The sequence below is a fragment of the Macrobrachium nipponense genome, chromosome 23 (assembly GCF_015104395.2).
Source record: "Macrobrachium nipponense isolate FS-2020 chromosome 23, ASM1510439v2, whole genome shotgun sequence".
In the NCBI taxonomy this organism is placed as follows: Eukaryota; Metazoa; Arthropoda; class Malacostraca; order Decapoda; family Palaemonidae; genus Macrobrachium; species Macrobrachium nipponense.
The window spans coordinates 13,674,614-13,696,619 of NC_061090.1; the positions used below are offsets into that span (position 1 = coordinate 13,674,614).

Genomic DNA, 22,006 nt, shown 5'->3' on the forward strand with positions numbered 1-22,006 from the left:
CTTTTATGTGTGTGTGTATATATATATATATATATATATATATATATATATATATATATATATATATATATAGATATATATATATATATATATATGTATATATATATATATGATAGATATATATATGATTATATATATACATAAGTATGTGTGTATGACTGTGTAAGTGTGCTAATATGTGTTACCTAAGCGACTACCTGCAGATAATCTTGTGGATAATCCTCGTTACATGTCCACCAGGATATTAAGGTGTTTTGCCCCAACTGCTACGAAAGAGGGTGAAGCCTCTTTCATAGCAAGAAGATGACTTTGAGAATGTCGAAAATGATCTGCTTTGAAGGTCAACATCCTGCTCATAATTCATGCTCCCATTGCAATGTAGAGGTTTAGAAGACCGTGATCATATACTTTTGGCAATATATGCTGCGATTCAAAAAGGGAATGAGATGTTTTCTTGATTTCGTTATGGAGGGTGGCTCAAAAGAAATTAAAAGTCACTGCCCCAGGTTCGTCGTGTAAGTAGTTTTTGACGGCGAGATGAAATATCTGCTGAGATGTTTATTTTGTATCTTTTATGAGTGACTTGAGGAAATGAGATGTGATTCGCGTGTCGTATGTGAATATTGTTTGCGTATCTGGGAATCTCTTTCGATTTAAAAATACTTCAAGAGTCAAGTCGCAGGATTTTCATTTTATCGGCCCGACTGCAAGTTTATTTCCGTGTATATATATATATATATATATATATATATATATATATATATATATATATATATACATATATATATATATATATATATATATATATATATAGATAGATATAGATATATATATATAATATCAAGTAGCACGAAGGAACACGTTCTTGAGAAATGTAGAAATAAACTATGGAAGTAATTGTTCCAAGTCCCCAGATTCACCCACCTATCTACCGTGGATTGAAGGATATTATATATATATATATATATATATATATATATATATATATATATTATATATATGTAATCAATATAAAACACTGTATCGTGGCTTCTAAGAAATCAATAGAGGGATCCACAGTAATATCCTTGTTTTATCTAGATATAATATGTTTCTTTATACAAAGCTTAAAGCTTTCGTCATCCTCCTGTGGACTTTTGCTTAGTGATCAAGTCCACAGGAGGATGGACGAAAGCTTTAAGCTTTTGTATAAACATATTATATCTAGATAAACAAGGATATTACTGTGGATCCTCTATATTGATATATATATAAATATAGATAGGTAGATAGATAGATGGATAGATAATCATATGTATGCAAATAGACACACACACACAAAATTTGACAGCTTTTATAAGATAAAATTTGTTATCATTCATTTGTATGCCTCCGGTAGGCTGTGAAGACGTCCAACTGAAACTTTGGCTAATTTGAGTTGTAAGTTAGAAGATGAAATTAGAACAGCATCATTATTCGTCAACAAGTTCTTCTTTCTTATTTCTTTCTTGATCAAGTTCATACCTAAGGGTAAAGCGAGGGAATCAAGATTTAAGAAAGAAAGAAAAATATTAAGATTACGATGCTGTCAGATGTTCGGCGAGGAACTTACTCATAAAGGTATGGTATGCGGTAGATTGAACTTGAAGAGTCTGGTAGGATAAACCACAACTTTCTCTGAGATTCCTGTTTTAATCCTTAATAGGAGCATTTTTAGTTTATAAAGTTTTTCTGCGCACAAAAAATCGATGATTTCATTGTGTTACGAATCCGTAAAATAATTATATACTTTATCGAAAATTTGTAATATATGAACTTTCTGGTGATCTTCATCATGACATCTCCAAAAACCACGACATTTCTGGGTAATTTCTCAAAATGTTTATAAAACTTGAGAATCAAAGGAGGACGATAAATTCTCGGCAGAGTGGTGTCACTTATTTTGTGGACTTTTAACTGGCTCAGTCTGGCTGGCAATTAAAGATAGTGCGGTTTCATGATCATTCAACCGCTGCCATGAATCTGTTGTGAAGATTTATCTCATAAGCTTGCCTTCTCATTCATGGAGGCGTGATTCTCTCTCTCTCTCTCTCTCCTCTCTCTCTCTCTCCCCTAAAAGATGGCACTCGCTCGTAGACTCTAAACGCGTCATTCCTTACCGCATCCTGTTGATATTTTGGTACTTTTATTGCGAAAAAAAATGACCGATACGGAATATTCCTGAATAATCTGACGTTGGGTTACTTAGCTGGTCTTGAGTCGTGAATAGTCCTAGATTGAAGATAATTTTTTTTAAGAGTTCTTGGGTGAAATTTCCAACCGGGATTATTTTCTGTATATGTTCGTGTCTCCAGAAGTCTTAAATACTATTCATGAGCTTCTTTGTTGTACTGATGCCTCATTTTCCATTTCCATCTTGTTGAATTTCCAGTTTCATTTCCATAACCTGCAAAATCGATTTAGAATATATGGAAACGCTTCATTTCCACTTCTATAGGTCGGAGTTTGAATGTTATTGAAGTAAGTTTTAGAGGAGTTTTATTGGCGTCCTTGGACCCTTCGTGGGGATTTCGTGTAGTTTTCTTTTAGTCAGTTATATTTCAAGTGATTTTACTGTGCTTTTAATGTCTATAGTCTATTACTTCCTTTAATTTTGTTTTAGTTCATTTTCATTTCCAATACACATTTATTTGGTCAAAATACTTCTTAGCATACCCAAACGAATGCAAATGAAAGTGTTAATCATTTTCACTTCCAATACAATTTATTCGGTCAAAATACCTCTTAGCATACGCAAACGAATGCAAATGAAAGTGTCAATCATTTTCACCTTCAATACAATTTATTCGGTCAAAATACCTCTTAGCATAAGCAAACGAATGCAAATGAAAGTGTCAATCATTTTCACTTCCAATACAATTTTTTCGGTCAAAATACCTCTTAGCATACGTAAACAAATGCAAATGAAAGCGTCAGTAATTTTCACTTCGAATACAATTTATTCGGTCAAAATACCTCTTAGCATACGCAAACGAATGCAAATGAAAGTGCTTCATTGGTTATGAATGTGACTGCGCACTGTAGTACATCTTCACCTGCAAAACATACAAAATCAAGCCCGAACAGATAGGGTTTCATCGCTTGTGCGGCCGCGCTTCCTGGTCTAGGCATTAAGAGGATTTGGTGAACCGAACGGTGTGCTTCTATTTTTGAAATTATTTTTTTTTATCTATTTGGTAAATCATTTTTACTTTGCCGATGCGTAGAAATTGCATTTTATCGGTTGGGAGATGTTCAGTTTATTTTATACTCGGTTGAGTTATTACAATAGATGCGTTTCATTTTTCATTCATTCGCATTTTCATGCCGTTCGAAATTTCCCGAAAAGTACGGTTATATCTATAAGTTATTTCTTGATTAGGATGCCAGTATTGTTAAGCGTGCATACCAGAAGTTTTATTCCCATCTCAGCGCCGTGATGCTACTGTGCAACTTGCATAAACCTTTTTATTAGCAAAAATTGCTACGTGTCATGTCTCTCTAAAATACAAATCACATGATCTCCCACAGTTATTGAACTATGTCTTTTTCTCTGTTTTGCCTAATGCAAATTCCGCTCTGCAGGTAATTTTAAACTGCAGTTTCCTCTCTCTCTCTCTCTCTCTCTCTCTCTTCTCTCTCTCGCCCCCCCCCATTTTCCCCAACCAAGTTTTCAACCAAGATTCTGTGGCAGAGAAATTTCGGGAAAGAGCAGCTCTGCTTTAGGGCGCCAGCCGTTATTGGTTACAGCCTGAATGACGTCATGGGTGAAGGTGTGTTTTTTTTTTTTACATTTCGAGAAATCAAGTTAGATGTATTTACTCCTTTATCTTGCAGTGAATCGATGGAGTGAAGATCCAATGAATGAGTGCATGCGTTTGTGTTCTTGTATTCCTTAGCTTTTCACTATAGCTTCTTATTTTTGTGCTTTTGTAATAATCTCGACATGGAGGCTTACTGATACTCGCGAAACAAGCCGTAATAAATCAGCAAATCAAAATGTACATGGAAATGGAGGGTAAGGCTTCCCCGTCCATTCATCTTCATAAGCGTTGAGAGATTAGCCTTCTCTCTCTCTCTCTCTCTCTCTCTCTCTCTCTCTGGGCGGATGTGCGCGCAACTGGTTATTCGTGATGCCCATAGAATGCCTCTGCATTGCGATGCAGCTCAATATGAAGGTTCTCGTTCTGCTTCGTTCCCACTCTCGCTTGAAGGCGATGCCCCCGACCACCGGGGGTGGGGGGGGGGAGGGGGGTTTAGATTTTCATGAGGTCTTATATTGTTAAATTTATCCGTTTCTTGATTTCACCTTTCATAGTTTTATTTCGCTGGTTCTTTGAATTGTTTTTTTTTATATATATTTCAGTGTAATTTTACAATTGTAATATTTACTTTTAATATATATTTATATATATATATTATATATATAATATATATAATTATATAATACATGGTAAAATTACACTGAAATATACAATTCCAAGAAACCAGCGAAATAAAACTATGAAAGGTGAAATCAAGAGACGGATAAATTTACAATATATACCTCATGATCCATAAGGTATTATATATATATATATATATTATATATATATATATATATATTATATATATATCATATATATATAATATATTATATTATAATATATATTATAAAATCATATATATATATATTCAAAACTGTTCTCCCTCTCCTCTCCTCCTCTCTATCAAATCCATGTTTAAAACACTTATAAATACCCCTTACGTAGATAACTGATTTTATATATATATTATATATATATATATAAATATATATATATATATAATATATTATATATATTCATATCAGTATAGTGTGGATTTATAAGTGTTTAACACTGATTTGAATAGAGAGAGAGAGAGAGAGAGAGAACAGTTTTTGAATATATATATATATATATATATATATATATATATATATATTATATATATTATATATAATTATATATTATTAGATAGAGAGAGAGAGAGAGAGAGAGAGAGAGAGAGAGAGAGAAGAATCGAAAATAAATAACAGGTTTAGATATCATGAAGTAAAATAGGGCGAAAGCCGGAAGGAAATTGATCTATATCAGGACCTTAGAAAGGAACTAACTATGAAGTAGGTAAAGATTAAAAGTCAAAAGAGAATTACGAGAGAGAGAGAGAGAGAGAGAGAGAGAGAGAGAGATCCCAGGTGGGCCGGTTTAGGAAACGCACGATGCTTTTGTTAAGGACTCACTCCCTTTGTAAGGGCGATGAATTTTATCCGTCAGTGGAAAATACTTCATTGTTATGATGATGCGACAGTACAGTATAATGACTGGGCACAATGCTTTGCTAGGGGTCGGCTTTACAATTGTATGATGACGTTATTTTTGGCGGTGCGATTCTATAATGCCCAGTATTTTTGGAGTCGCATTCTGTAAGTCCAGTTTTTTTTTTTTTTTTTTTTCTCTTGCAGTTCAGTTCATGATGCTGGGAATTTTGGTGTTCTAGTTTTATTTTGCCGTTAGTGTTTGTCGTGCCTCTAAATGCTGGCATTTTTCGTGCTGCTGTTCTGTGATGCCAGTATTTTTTAGTATTATAAAAGAACGGCATTTTTACTGCTGCTTTTTGATGATACCAGTTTCATGGTGTCATAATTGTATGATGTCGTCAGTTTTGTTGCTGTTATTCTGTAATGTCGGAATACTTTGCCATACTTTTGAACTACTTTATCATTTTTCTTGACTCTGAATATGTAAGCACTCACATTAACTTTCCAAAATTACTCATTTTGTCATTTAACCGTTTAGGCAGACGCATATAATGTGTGTGTGTGTGTGTGTATGTGTGCGCTCAAACGCTTAAATATCCACGTGAGGAATTTTTAAAAGTAAATGTTAGAACGTACTTATTTTCGAAATCCAGCAACAACGATAAAGTAGCTACACCGACTTTATAGAACAGCAACTCCAAAAATACCAGCACTCTATAATTATAACACCATATGTGTATACATATAATATGAGCAAGTCAATGAATGTGAAGGAAACGCTTCCCGAGTTGCGTGTCAACATCGACGCTTCTTAACTACGACGGAAAAAGGAGGAATGAAAAAGAGACCGAAGGAAGTGCGGCGACCCTTATCAGCACAGTCCCGAGGAGAAACGCCCTTTCATGTCGCACTCTCCAGACTTACCACCTTCAGAAGTGAAGAATGCTGCTCTTGGCTGTTTCCAACTTGTAGCCGTTTGCTCAGTCAGGAGGTGGCTCCCAAGAAATGAAAGGACAGTAATCCCTGCCACATTCACACTTAAACTCCTGAATCGTAGATGAGCCCTCATGCGCTGAAAACCTACGCAGCACTATAGTAGATACACATCAGCCGTGCATTTGACGTCTAGGCCAGTCCCTTACGACGCTCCTGATTGGCTGTTGATAAGCCAGTCACAGGGTTGGAAACTCAGTCTCTCTTCAGAGTTCACATGGGTAGCATCTATATTCCACCTCTCCTGAAAGACGTATACCTCAGGAGAGATGAAACATACATCCTGCCTATGTGAACTCTCGAGAGAGACTGAGAGTTTTTCCAGCCCTGTCGTTGGCTTATCAACAGCCAATCAGGAACGTCGTAAGGGACTGGCCTCGACATCAAATGTAGGGCTGATGTGAATCTACTATAGCCAATTCGTACATCTACACAAAGGCCCATCAGAAATGAGTCAAATCTCCAACATACTTTCTGCCACTTGTATGCATGTTGCATGCATTATCTCGCTTCCTGGATGTCAGGGCCCCTCCGTACCGATAACTGTTGCACTCCAAGTATCCAACCCTTTCTAGAGCTTCCCTTCTCCAGCCTAGCATCGCCTCTTGAATTGTAAATTCTTCACCAGTTCATCATCGTCTATTCTTTCCAAGTGACCAACTCATTTCAAACAGACTGATCCATCCTTATTTGACATGCCTTCACATTTCCATCTTTTCATTTCTTCCTAAGAGTATACCACAAAGACTGTACGAACAATACCTCTTTTCCGCTCCCATTTTTTTTTTATTCAACATCCACATTTCACTTCCATAGAGGAGGTTTGGTTCAACAAGCCCTTCAGGTATGCCAGCTTTGGCTTCATTGAACACTATGTTTCTTCCCAGTCTTGTGCATATGTTGCTACTTATCTTCCTAAATCTACTTTCTGATTCATCACTTCTCACATACTACCATCATTGACTTTGTTGAATCCCAAGTATACTAATAAGAATCCACAGCTTTCATTCTCTCGCAGTCCATAGTAACATTCACTACGTCTTAATCATACTTTTACGTATATTTTTACCTCTCCTCTTGTAAACGCCATCAAATTCCTTCATTGATCTCTGAGGTTTTTCTTAACGATCTCTAATAAATTTGGTGTTGTTAGCATGCTCCAAAAATTCCACACTACATTCACAGACCGTTGTCCTAGCCTACAGTCTAGCACTTACATCTGTCGTCTTTCTCCTAACTTATCACATCAGCTAATCCATACAGTAAACAGCTATGGAGAAAATACACCTTTGTCTCGGCCCCTATTTTTATTCGAAACCAGTCACTCTCCGGATTACAAATTCCAGCACATCCTTGTCTTTGATCATAAATCTTTTCATCTCTATCAGCAGTTTACCCTCTATACAATGCGTACTCAACAACAACCTCCACTTAGCTTTATTTAGGTTCAAGGTTTTCCTCTACTCTCAGACTTCCCGTGGGAGTCTTTCACAACAAACATCTGATCCAGGCTCTCTCTTCCTTTCCGAAACCATGTTGCTGTTCTCCTGTCAAATTCTGTCGCCTATCTACCTTATTCTATATACCGTGGCCTATCATACGTCTGAATCAAAATCCTACCGTACACCTGCGTATTATACCCTGCAAATTTATACCTCAGTTACCTGTACCTTTATTCGAAGAAACACTTATTTCTAACTCATTCCAAATGCATAACCAATGAAGTTTCACCGAGTGAGGCAACGTATTTCTAATAAACATTAATTATATTAGTCATTAGTGGGTTTTGCTGTACGAGGGAGGCGGTTGGGGAGGGAGGTCTTTAGTCTTTCATGACGAAGTTACTATTTTGTGAATCATTTTCATCTCTCTCTCTCTCTCTCTCTCTCTCTCTCTCTCTCTCTCTCTTCAGTTATTCCCTTAATTGCCTACACGAGAAGAATCGTGGATCTTGGTCAGTCTTGCTGAATTCAGTAACAGGTGATTTCTCTTCTTCTTTTATTCCATCAGGGTCACAAACTGGAAGTATTGTTCAATTCTCTCTCTCTCTCTCTCTCTCTCTCTCTCTCTCTCTCTCTTCTTCTCTTGATTTCCTCCCTTAAGCCAAGGCATCTCTCTCACTTCCTCTCACTCTCTCTTTGTTCACTTTCCTCCCATCTCCTGAGACTTTACTCTGTTGAGTTTCCTCACTTTAGCCAAGAGACATCTCTCTCTCTCTCTCTCTCTCTCCTATTTCCTTGATTTTCTTCTCAGTTTCCTCCTTTAACTGAGGTATTCTCTCTCTCTCTCTCTCTCTCTCTCTCTCTCTCTCTCTTCGCGTCCTTTCCAAGGGAGTTTCAAGGTGCTTGAGGTCGTTAGCTTGGTTGTTGGACTGATGGCTGCGGCTTTTCTTCTGTTTTGGTCGAGGCGTCTCGTTTTAAGAATGGTTTCGTTGTTCCTTTCTGTACCTACCCCCCCCCCCCCCCACCTCCTCCTCCTCTTCCTCCTGCCTCCTCCTCCTCCTGCCTCTCCTCCTCCTCCTCCTCCTCCCTTCCTTGCGTTGCGTAAGAATGCATAGGTTTGCTTGTGTTTACGTTGATTGTGGATTTCTGTTTATCTTGGTGGATCGTGATATCGCCCTTTAAATGGTCTCGGTGAGGCAGGTTGAGAGATTGATGATTGATTGATTTATTAATTCTTACTGGCGTCGCAACGACGAGGTTATTGACGCCGCAGGTTGAGAGAGAATTGAGGTAATGCCATACGATGTTGATAAGCAAATATATCCGTGATGAATTACCTTTTTCTTCTCTTTTTCAGGTACGTATGACAGCTTTGGAGTTGAGTTACCGAAGGATACAGTAAGTAGATATTTAGTGATTAGTTGAATGTCTCTCTCTCTCTCTCTCTCTCTCTCTCTCTCTCTCTCTCTCTCTCTCTCTCTGACTGTTTTGGAATTAAGTGAAACATAAAGTAAGGAAATATCTAGTGTTTGATTAAATTCTCTCTCTCTCTCTCTCTCTCTCTCTCTCTCTCTCTCTCTCTCTCTGTTTTGGGACTAAGTGAAACATAAACTAAGTAAATATCTAGTGTTTGATTAAATTCTCTCTCTCTCTCTCTCTCTCTCTCTCTGTTTTGGGGACTAAGTGAAACATAAACTAAGTAAATATCTAGTGTTTGATTAAATTCTCTCTCTCTCTCTCTCTCTCTCTCTCTCTCTCTCTCTCTCTCAGTTCGTATGGCTGCTTTGGAATTAAGTGAAACATAAAGTAAATATCTAGTGTTTTATTAAACCTCTCTCTCTCTCTCTCTCTCTCTCTCTCTCTCTCTCTCTCTCTCTCTCTCTCTCTCTCGAGAACAGCAGATGTGCCGTTGGTTAGCAAACAGTTTTAGCTGGCCCTTTGGGGTCCAAGAATTTCCCATGAGAAGGAAGGGGGCGTTTCCGGTTAGATCCTCTAGATGCGGCGTGTCATGTCTTGTGATGGGAGATTTTTGCAGATCCTGTTATGCACATGCAGTTGACGAGTGCATTTTTCTACTTAGATTTTCCATTGTATAACTGTGAACACAGCACGAACTTCTATATGATGAATTTTAGTAGCTTATGAGGTATATATCTGTTTTTGAAGATATCGCAGGTAAATGTCGCAATATATTGTTCAACATGAAGACACTAAACTTTATCTCCTTATGGTATATATCCATTTGTATGTACAGTTACGTTAATCAGTACAAACGCAGGGATTATAAAAATGTGACCGGTGTATTTTGTTTATTTTATTTTACGGGAACTCGCATAATTTCTGAGTATTTTCTGAATAGTTTAACAAGTATTTCGCAATATTTCCAAGAGGAATTTTGTATTCACGCGTGAAAGAAAGTCTACATCATACTTTGTTTTAATGGAGGATCCTGCCTTGATTTGAGTGTGTATACAAGTGTAATTTCCCTCTCCGAAAACTTATGAAAAATGAAATAAAATCGATTATTCAGCTACTCAAGATACACACACAAACATTTACATAAACATATATAAACAATGGTATATATATATATATATATATATATATATATATATATATATATATATATATATAGAGAGAGAGAGAGAGAGAGAGAGAGAGAGAGAGAGAGAGAGAGCATATTTCACTTAGTTTTAGTCATTTTCTGGAATAACAAACCCGCTTCTCGAGGGATGGAAGATTTATTCTAGCTGGGAAAACGGGGTATGATAAAGAATACCAGAGCTCGTCAGTGGAGAGAAATCACCAGTCACTGAGAAGGGCAATTTGAGATATACTGATTTTGACAGCATTAGTCTCGGAGGGTCGTTTAGTGCCATCAGTGCACCTCACACGGTGTATTGTAGGCATTGCTTAAGGTTCTTTGCAACGTCTCTTCGGCCCCTAGCTACAACCGCTTTCATTCATTTTACTCTACCTCCGTTTATATTCTCTTTCTTCCATCTTACATTCCATTCTAACTATTGCTTCAAAGCACAATTACCAGCTTTTCCTCCTTTTGCACCTTTCAAACTTCTTTTACCCTCAATTTCCCTTTCAGCGCTGAATAACCTCATAGGTCCCAGCGCTTGTCCTTTGGCCTAAATGTGATATTCCACGCCATTCAATTCCATTAAGTAAAATGGAAGACATAGAATCCGTCGCACCGTAACTGTATTTCTCTGATTCCCGTCTCAATTCGTTATGCTGTATTTTTTTTTCTTTTTTGCGTAATTATCATATACGCTTTAGGGGTTATCGTTTGCTCTCGGTAATTTGTAATTAAAGATGTACTCGGATAGTTTGTTTTTATAAGCCTGTTCCCTCATTAGATAGACTAGCATTGCGACCTCAGCAGTTTACATTATATACACACGTGTGGATATATATGTATGTATCTATCTTTATGTATATATCCATATATAAAATGTATATATATATATAGTATGAATATACATGTAACATATTGTATATAGTATATACATATATATGTATAGTACTGTATGAAATATGTGTAAATATACATACAAATATATGTATATTGTATGGAATATATATAGGTATATATATATATGTATATATATATATATATATATACATATACATATATATATATATAATATATATATAAACATCATACATATATATATATATATATGTATATATATATATATCTTATATATATATAGATATAGTATATATATATATATATATATATTATATATATAATCTCCAAGTAGACAACCTAACCTATATCCGTAATTATTTGGAAAAAAATGTTAACGAAAAACAAAGTAAAAATGGTCTCATACTTTTCAAGGCTCTGTATATTTTTAACGGTGAAAGCATAAGCCCCTTTAAGTAAGCTGCAAGAGTCCTTGTCAGAGAAGTCTTTCAGTGCGTCTTATGGCAGTTTGGTGATCGATAAACTCAGGCTGTGGCGTTAGTGATTGAGAAATGTTATTTACCCACACACAAGCTAAGTGAGAATGGAAATAACACTAAGAGTGAAAACCTTACAAGTGATAAAAGAATGATACCGTTTTTCAATTGAAGTTTTTTCGTTGCGTTCCAAACTATCAACCTGGTATGTTAACGAACTAAACGTTCAGTCTCGGCTGTTTTTTTTTTGTTTTTTGTTTTTTTTTCAGTGAAACTGGAATGTCAGTGGTAATCTTCGCCGATTCCAAGTTTGGGAGAGTAGTGGGAAGCAAAAATGTCACTTTTCTTGTCCTGTACTTCTTGTTGTCGTCAATTTCATTTTACCCTTTGTTAATGGATGAGGATCGGGTAATTGTAATTATTATTTGTATAAGATGAATGTAAAGGTCAATTAATTTGTCACAATTATGATTAGGTGGCAACTTTCGGGTGTCTAATCATATTCTAAGGTAGTAGAGACAAACAGATAAATTAATGAATGAAATGATTCCAACAATTTATAGAATGAAACGTACGCGTAAATGTTAGATCAAAAGGGGACTGAAGACGAGTCTTTGGTTCATGGTGGCCTTTTTTTACTTGATTCATCATACCCTGTGAATCTTGAGGCTTAGCGACCTGGTGCCTTTCATTTTATTTTTTGTTGACGCGGCGAGAACGTCTAATTATCATATTGTTTGTAACAAGTGGATGTAAATCTTAATTACTTTGTGATCATTTTTAATGGTTTATAAAGTTCTTTTGTGTCGTGAGTGATGAAAAACGCTAAAATATGCATTTACGTTACTGTTTTCTTATTTATTTTTTTTTTCAAATTTCTAGTATCTTTCGATCTCAGGGTAATGTGCAGATCTCAGCAGAGATCATTGCAGATCAAAGGCCATAGTTATAAAAGATATTGGCAAGATATAGACGATGATTATAAGAGATCAAATGTTCCTTTAAACCACACCTTGATCTGTTGCATGACTTTGGTATAAGGAATAATTTACTTTATGGATTATTACGGAATAGAACCATACACAGATGGATATGCACTGTTGCGAATATATGCAGGAGTTGTAAACAGTTTTGGTGTATATACATCTCTCATGCAACAACTTGCGCTTGGGTGTAGGTATGTATGTATATAAAAAGAAAAGAAGGCAATCATAAAATATTGTTCTCATTTATTTCCAAATTGGCAACATTATAACTTGTATGGTATGGTTATAGTCTTGTTATCGTTGTTAATGTTATGTTAATAAAATTTGAAAACACACAAACCAAAGATTTACAGACAGTTATTAAAGGATGAAATTCTTTAAGAGTATTAAAAAAGGCACGTTCTATTTAATGTCACTCAGAACCCCCCCCCCCCCACTCTCTCTCTCTATCTCTCTCTCTCTCTCTCTCTCTCTCTCTCTCTCTCTCTCTCTCTCTCGTACCCGGTGTGTCGGTTCGTTCACTGACCTTTCTTGACCCGAGAAATTTAGAGAGAGAGAGAGCCTATAATAGATTGATAAATGTAACTCAAAGAAATAGCAATGTTTGCCAAGACCCACCGAGGAAGGACGCCTGCCATCATCCCCTATGGTACTTCCATCTCCCTCTATAAGTGGAATAAACGTGATAGAAGCAGAGTTTGTCTTTCTTCTGATGTTTCCAAACAGGATGTGCGTCCGTGAACGACGACTAGGACGATGTACGTGTGTGCGTGTGCGTGCGTACATAACGTACGTACGTACATCGACGAGTGTCTTTCTCGGTCTCTGTACTTAGTGGATAGTTGGATGCACACTCACTCGGTGGTCTCTCTCAGTCCAGTCTCCCTTGAACCTCGAAGGCGTCTCAATGTCTAGTGAATCCCGCACTGCCTCCCCTCCATAGTTATTTCTCCCCCGTCTTATGTCGATGATTGGGCCTGTTATGTCACTCGTGTATGTTTGTTCGTCTATCGGTGTTGCGTTAAGCCTGGTCTCAGTAATCCGAGGCAGTGTTACAGAAAAATGTATTGTACAACGACATCGTGTGCTGGTCTTTTAGCGATGTTTTGACGTGTTTGTGGAAATTGCTTTGACGTTTAGTTAGGTACTAGTTTTTCATTATTATTGTTTTTTTTTTTTATTTGTCAATCTGCCTGGGTGGGTACGGACAGGACTAAGTTTGAAGTCGGTGCGGTATTTGAAAATTTAATGGCTTTTTTTTTGTGTATGTGTTCTGTGATGTTAAATTTTAACGTTGATTTTTTCATTATTTTTATGCGATTTTCCGATTAACGAGGACTCGGTCTTGAAATTTATATTATATATACATATATATCTATATATATCTATATATATATATATATACATATATATATATACATATATATATATATATATATATATATATATCTATATATATATATATATATATATATATTTATAATTAAGATTGGAGGCTTCCGTGAGTGGATTTCTGTATTTCTGAATATTAATATATATAAACTCGCGCGTGCTTATAGATTAAAAAATCTCTCTTCTCTCTCTCTCTCTCTCTCTCTCTCTCCTTCCTCTCCCTCCTCTCTCTCTATATATATATATATATATATATATATATATATATATATATATATACATATATACATATATATGGTATAGATATATAAACACATCAATGCCTGTTGTGTTTATCTACTGGAGGACAGGGTTTATTCTTATCGCTTAAGAGTAATACAGTAGTTGATAACGATACGAATGTTTCCACGAGAAAAGGAGAGAGGGAGGGAGGAAGGGAGGGAGAGAAGCTCCCCTCCCTCCCCTCCTTTTCTCATTTTCCATCTGGCAGCATCTGGCAAGTCCTTGTAACAAGCACTGCAGTTGCCCATGACGCCTGCTCTCGAAATCGGCTCTAATTCCGCATTCTTTGCTTACGGTCGTAATGCTTTCATTCCATTATGAACTCTGTTTTACGACTTTCATGCCTCTATGTTTGTGGTGTGACTACGGAGAAAAGCCGCTCTCTTCCTCTCTCTCTCTCTCTCTCGGCTTTATTGCTTTGATTTATCAATACATTAAAAAAAATTGTCACAATTTTCCTTCATTTTGGTCTTCCCAGTTTCAGAAACGAATCCTTCATTATTGTGTTTAGATTTGTAAATGTTCGAAGAGTAACCTCAATGTTATCTTGTATGTTTTTCTTAAATGATTTTCGGGTGCTTCTGTATTGCATTGACATCGTCTAGTTTGTGCCATAGTAGAAAGGTCAAGTATTGTTGACTTGTGGTCGGTGGTAATCTGGACCTCCAACTGTGTTTCGGTGGCCGCGTGGCAACAGAGATAAGAGTCAATGCAGCTCGTTAATTACTTTCCTTACTGACCTTTTAACTGTGATGTTTATTTGGTTTTGGTATAGACAGAATCTGTTCTGTGCGTTGTATGTAAACCTTATTTCCAGTTTTCAGTTTCGTGAGGTCGAATGGATCGGCCCTTGCTGCTTTTTAGCCATGCTTTTATATAGCAGTCGTCTGAAACTTGGTACGTAATTCACTGCCTTGGTCAACAGAAATACAAAGGGTAAACTGAGTGTACCCATCCCATCCGCCCTCCTTTGTTCAGAAATTTCGACTAGGTCACCTAGTTGGGTAGCCAAGGATGTTACCGATCACACACCAGAAGTCCAAAGTTTCTCTGGACGAGGACGAACGGACCATCATGCTCCGTTTAAGAAATCTTTGTGCCTTTGTTGACTGATAGTCAAGACGGGTGTGGTGGTCGTAATCAGGTATACAAAGGTTATAGGCTATCAGCTTGGTCTCTGAAGACTTGTCGAGAGCGGGAAGGCTAACCCCACCTGGCGCTACTCCCGTGTCGATAAATCTCTCACGTACGTTCGTAAATTGAGGAATCGTAAACGAACCCACTTTGCTGAGACTTCCATATGGGCATAGGTACTCTATATACCCAAAGAAATTACCTCAGCATCTTGTTGACCGCCTTACAGTGCGCCACTCACCGTTGTCCTACCAGCGCTCGTCTTCTGCTCCATCTAGCCAAAATTTCTAGACCTCCTGACAAGCTGGTTTGATTTCTTTCCCTTTCTTTCTCAGGTGATTCTGTCCCTCAGTCCGCGATTTGCGCAGCTGTCTGTTGTTAATCAAATGTAGCTTCTATTTGTGTTGAGCAACAACACAAAGTCCGGAGGAAGTAATGCATGCTTGATAACGGATGACTGGTTGACTGGTTTTATGATAAAATGTGGTATGTGGTAAACTCCCTCTTTAGAAAGTCTTAATGACGTTACATATTTCTTTTTTCACTTACGTCGTAACTAGTGGTGTGAAAATCCTCTCAGGTGATAAAAGATTCTCCTTTAAATTTTTCCCTGTTAGTAATTTACTCATTAATCAGTTCTATAGAAAACGTGAAAAAAATTAAGCATCGTGATGTTTTTATTAGGGTTTATTTTAAACTGAGGGGGATTGTGGGAGACTGACAAGAGATTTTCCTCTCGGGTGATATAAAACCCAAATTTTTAAAACTGAATTATGCTTATATTTTATTCTTATCATCTTTATCATTGTGAATACCAAATATTTGGTATTCTCCCTCTGCATTTCTGTCTAGTTTGCATTCCCGTGAATGGAAGAGTCATTCAGAGACAATCAACGTTCTGTTATTTCAATGTCTTGTTAATTAACCTACATCGGAGAAATAATCATTCGTTCGATGATAAGGCATTCCAGACAATCACTGCTGTAATTGTATTGAACCTTCCCTTGTTTTTTACAACTGATTTTGCTTTTTAATTTCTCAGGCGGAAAGTTGTACTTTTCATTTTCTGAATGAACGTCATTTTGTCTTTTTCTTTCTTGTTTTCAGTAAATAATTAGGTAACTAATACACAGAATGTTATTTTATAGGTTTGTACCTGAGTGTCCAAATCTGCAGTATGTATGTATATGTATTTTTGGTTATGTATATTGGGGTTCGTTTATATTTATTTGCAATAGAATTATACACACTAATATGAAAAAATTGAGCTTACGATCGTAGTTTGTAGTGAGATAGTAGAAAAAAGATTACCGAATCTTTCAATAAGCAGTTGATAATTAGTTCCAGTTAATAGGATTTGAAATATTTTATGGAAGTTGTCCCCAAGATCATAGCCAATGCGTTACTGTCCACAAGATCATAGCCTATACATTGCGGTGACGTCGTGAGTGCAATCGTACTGGTAGGCGGGACATAAGGATGACGTCATTCAACTGGCATTACAGTGAAGCCACTTAATAAACTGATGCAGATTCCCTTCTTCTTCTTCTTCTTCTTCTTCTTCTTCTTCTTCCTTCTTCAGACGAGGACGTCTTCCGGATGTTGCTGACCTTGTCGTACAGCCTAGAGATTTGTTTGTCGGAGCCATCGATTTTAACTCGAAGGATTTTGTAACGATTTAGTTGATATTTTTTATTCTTTTGTCTTCCTTTCTTGATTCCATTAAAGGAACCTGTTAGGATATCTTAAAAGACTTTACCGTGATCCGTCGGAGTTAAAGGTCGATGCCCTTAAATTCATTGAACTAAAGGCTTGCATATGACAGTTATGGGCCAGGTGTCTTCTTTCAAAGATACTTATTCGCTTGATAATTCTCTCTCTCTCTCTCTCTCTCTCTCTCTCTCTCTCTCTCGTCTCTCTCCTCCCTCTCTCTCTCTCTCTCTCTCTCTCTCTCACAGGCTACACACACATGTATACTAATATATATATATATATATATTATATATATATAATATATATATATATATATGTGTGTGTGTGTGTGTGTGTGTGTGTGTGTATTATATATTATATGTATATATATATATGATAGTTAAATTTATATATATATATATATATATATATATATATATATATATATATATATATATACACGTGCATGCATGTATGTCTTGCATGTATTTCATAATTTTATTGAAACCCTGTACAGCAAAATAATGATTAATTATGCTAAGGCGAAGAATCCTTTGTGAAAGGTCACTGTCGCTGAATGAATCCAAGCCGAAAATGATTGAGGTATAATGCTTTGGCCTTGAGAGAATTTTGCTTCAAGAATAAATAACTGTTCTTCAGTGATTTGCTGCAATTACCAACGAGCAGCGCAGAACTAACAATGATGTAATGTCCTCGCTTTTCTGGGGCTGATTTCACTTCCGAATGCGGAATTTGAGGCTGGTGAGAGTTCTGTAATGATATATTATATATATAGTATATATATATAATATATATAGATTATATATATATATATATATATATAATATGATATATATATATATATATATATATATTACACACATTATAGCCACAATGGTATCGCGGGTTCGTTTCCTGTTACCGGACACCATGACTTTTTTTTCATATTTCTTTGAAGTTGGAGCTCAACTCTTTGTAGTGACAAGCATATCCAAAAAAGAGCAAAGAATTTGAGATGTTAAGAGGGCGTTGTGGGTATTACAATTTCATATGTATGGTGGGAAAAATTGTCAGTAGATTCTTCATATATATATATATATATATATATATAATATATATATATATATATTTATGTGTGTGTGTGTATGTAATGTATGTATGTATATATATTTATTTTTATATATATATATATATATATATATATATATATATATATATATATAAAAGGTATAAGCCACGAACGTGGCTTATACCTTGTTTATGGGATTTATCACGTTCCAAAATTTACGTGATTCAGTTACTACATACGTATATATATATATATATATATATATATATATATATATATATATATATATATATAGGCTTTGTGTGTGTGTATGTATGTAGTATGTATGTATGTATGTATGTATGTATGTATGTGTCTGTGTATGTGTGTGTATGTATATATGTATGTATGTGTGCGTGTGGAGGAGAGAGACAGACAGAGACATTATTGCTTTTGCATAAGGGAAAAATAGTGAATTCATCATCACTGTAGTAGTAGGGTCATGATCATTTGTTGTATTTTCATCACTAGAACGTTACCTAATTTCCTTAGCACAATGACATTAAGATTTTTTAGATTTGAATATTCTTTTGAAATGTATAAGAATAATTTTGCATTTAGTTTATTTACGAAATAATTGTTTTGTTTCGTTTCTTTGCGTTAAATTCCATTGATGAACATGGCACAGATACAGGCAATCCATCTGCATCCCAGGGAAAATAGTGAGCGTAGGTCATTAAGCAGAGAATAACATCTTACTCTAATCTTACTATAATGGGCGTTATGTCTGGTCCGCCCGTTCTGTCATTCAATCACGGCTAAACGGACTGTCTGATGGGCATTGAAACTTGTCAGGGTTAATGTGGGATCGCTAAGAATGTTTATAATGGGTTTCTCCTACCTGACACCACCCCTCACCCCCATCCCTACTGGGTGTTATGTCTCCGTCCCTTTCAAACCGAAAATTCATGAAAACACTAAATAGCCTGCATAGCAACCATCGAAGCGACTCCTTGCGTTAAAACGGACAATCTTTCCATAATGCGCGTTGTGTCTGCTAGTGGATGTAACTTTGGCTGTAAGTTCTCGAGACAGACGGAATTATTTTTTATTTTTGTCCACTCCTCTTAAAGGAACAAACCTAACCTTTTCGGCCACTCCAAGTTGTGAATCAGGAGCTTACGATGAAAAAAGAATGAGATGAAAGCATACTGTCATTGCTATCAGTATTTGACCGTGATTTGTGTAGCCTTCAGAAGATCCTATGCTTCCCATTTTCTGTCCTTCGTCATTCTGCCCTCTACTTGCGACCCACCACAACTGACTGATGACCAGGTTTACATTTCACGTCTTTGGTCAGCGGAAAGAGAATGGAATTGATGAGAACCTGCCTAATATGTTCTGTCTTACCAGGGAATCAAACCCAGGCCTTTCCGCTGGCGAGGCGAGTGTCGTGACCTCTAGACCACACGGTCCCGATTAGTGTTACCTCAGACAAGGAAGCGATGTATCTTGTTTAGTTTGTTTGTATGTTTGTTTATTGGTGAGTAAGATAATGCAAAAGTTGCGTGTGGATTTTTACGAAATTTCATCCTGGGTAATATTTAGCAAACAGAAACCTAAGGAGAAGAGGAGCGAAAACCTGTGAGGATGTATTTACTATAAAGATTCATTGAAAGACCAGCGAATACGTGTAACCTTGTGTAAAACTGCCTGAACTGCCGGTAACCACGGTCTAGGTTTATACCGTGTCGGTAACATCTTCATGACTTAAAGTAAACATTGTTCCGTAGAGAGCATTACAAGGTCCAGTTGAACCAGGTGGGTGTGTGGTGAACAGGTGTGTGACACCTGCGGTAAACGTTGTGTTATGCTTCATAGTCAGTGTGGGAAAGGCCTCTCAGTTATGTTTTACTGATGTTAAAATTCGTTGTAGTATTCATTCTACTAATCGTTTAGTTAGGGCTGTATTACAGTATTACGACTTCCCAGAAGTCACATTTGTGTGAAAAGTCTCCTTAGCTATGTTATTTTTGTTTTGAAATTTAAACTCGAGAAGTTTGGAAAAATCATTATCTCGGGAAAAAGCATTGTTCACTAAAGGGATTAACAGTTTGAAGACAGATGTGAAGGGGAAGCCGTTCTATACCATAGTCTGTTGGAATTCCTTTTCCTAAATAAGGAATTAGTCGGGTCCCACACTCACGCCTCCCAAACAGACATTGAACGTAATACCCTTCGTGCAAACTCGCCCACGGGCTTATGAAATACTTTCCTAAATTCTTCGTTTTCCATTAGATCACAAATGAATAATACAGATCATAGCCTTAAATTAGGCAAGTAGAGAATTCTGTTATGATTGATATAAGGTCTCTCTCTCTCTCTCTCTCTCTCTCTCTCTCTCTCTCTCTCTCTCTCTCTCTCTCGAATTAACAAAAACTCTTCTGGAGAAATTATGCTTTTGAAGATTGTGGTTGTTGTGTGAGGGTACTCGGGACGGTACGTAAGGCAAATTATGTTTTTGAAGATTGTGGTTGTTGTGTGAGGGTACTCGGAACGGTACGTAAGGCATATTGTTTTGATGACTGTAGTTTATTAGTTTTCACGTTATTATTATTTATTATTATTATTATTATTATTATTATTATTATTATTATTATTATTATTATTTAGATTGGCAGTCACATTCATACAGGTACTTTAAAATATTAAAACAGCAAAGACCCTTTTAATTTCTCGAGGTATTCACGTACGATTAACGCATTTATAATTTGTGTTGCCCTTTTGTTGCAATAAAATACTCATAAATTAGTGCGCCGGATGAGTGATTTCGTATTTTCATGTCATAAACCAAAGGATAACCCCGTCGTTATTGAAACACATTTCAGAATAAAAGAAATGTTCCCAAAGTATACGAACATTCAGTGAATTAAAATGCACTTAAAGTCGGAAGTTATACTATTAAACTGGAAAGGAAAATCAGTTTTTAAATTATAATCCAGGACGCACGCTTCAATAATTGACCGCTTAGAGCCACCATTAAGATATTATCTTGATCGCGGACATTCTTGATCATATTTTCTTCGGAATCCCGCGCAGCTTAGTTGTTCATCAACTTAGTCGAGAGTCATTTGGAGTTTTGCTCATTTGCTCATGAAGGTCAACTTTCAGCCATGTACATCGACGAAGAGCATTATTACATGAGGTCGAATTATCCCTCGCCTCAAACTCTCGAACCACACCTCGTTCTCCATCAGGGTAAGTTGACTACTCCTACTTTATATATATATATATATCTATATATATATATATATATATATAGATATATATATATATATATATATATATATATATATATTACATGTAGTGATCGACCTTTATATTACCAAATACTTTCTCAGTTCTCTAGTATTCGACAGCCATTATCTATTTTTACTTCTTTTTCTTCTTCCTAGTTATTTAGAATTTTTTTTAACTGGATTTTATTTATTCCCCCAGTTTTTTTTTTTTTTCGAATGGTATAATTGCTATCTTGATCTTTATTATTACTAATAATCATCTGGAAAATGTTTTGGGTTCTGCCTCAAAATTTTTTAATGCTAATTCAACTTCGTTCTTGAGGATATTCATCATTCAAGTTTTACAGGCATGGAAATATCCCTGTTATACGAGTATTTACTTTATTTCCAGTTTGTTACTAATAAGAGAAACGCCAATTATGTATGAGAACGGGACCATATTTTGTTGAGCGTTTGGGACATTCAGTTTTTCATCAGCTGTTTTGGTTATTCCTTTAAGCTTTGATTTGATCTTGTATATAAATTTACTCCTTTCACTT

The 22,006-nt window shown here is 36.1% G+C and overlaps 1 protein-coding gene across 14 annotated transcripts in view; it reads left to right on the top strand.

Annotated features, from left to right (window-relative positions):
• The window catches only part of LOC135198695 (uncharacterized), a 325,058-nt gene that overhangs the window by 201,905 nt on the left and 101,147 nt on the right, over nt 1-22,006 (top strand). Inside the window, exons 1-2 of one of the 14 annotated variants that reach the window (XM_064226606.1) lie at nt 13,478-13,613; nt 21,057-21,426. The exons of 11 other annotated variants lie outside the window; for them this stretch is intronic. In XM_064226606.1, the coding sequence (XP_064082676.1) occupies nt 21,342-21,426 (85 nt within the window). In that variant the 5' untranslated portion in view covers nt 13,478-13,613; nt 21,057-21,341. Of the gene's footprint in view, nt 1-13,477; nt 13,765-21,056; nt 21,427-22,006 lie in introns of those variants that run through there. 2 more of the 14 variants (XM_064226628.1, XM_064226617.1) reach the window with 2 other exon arrangements.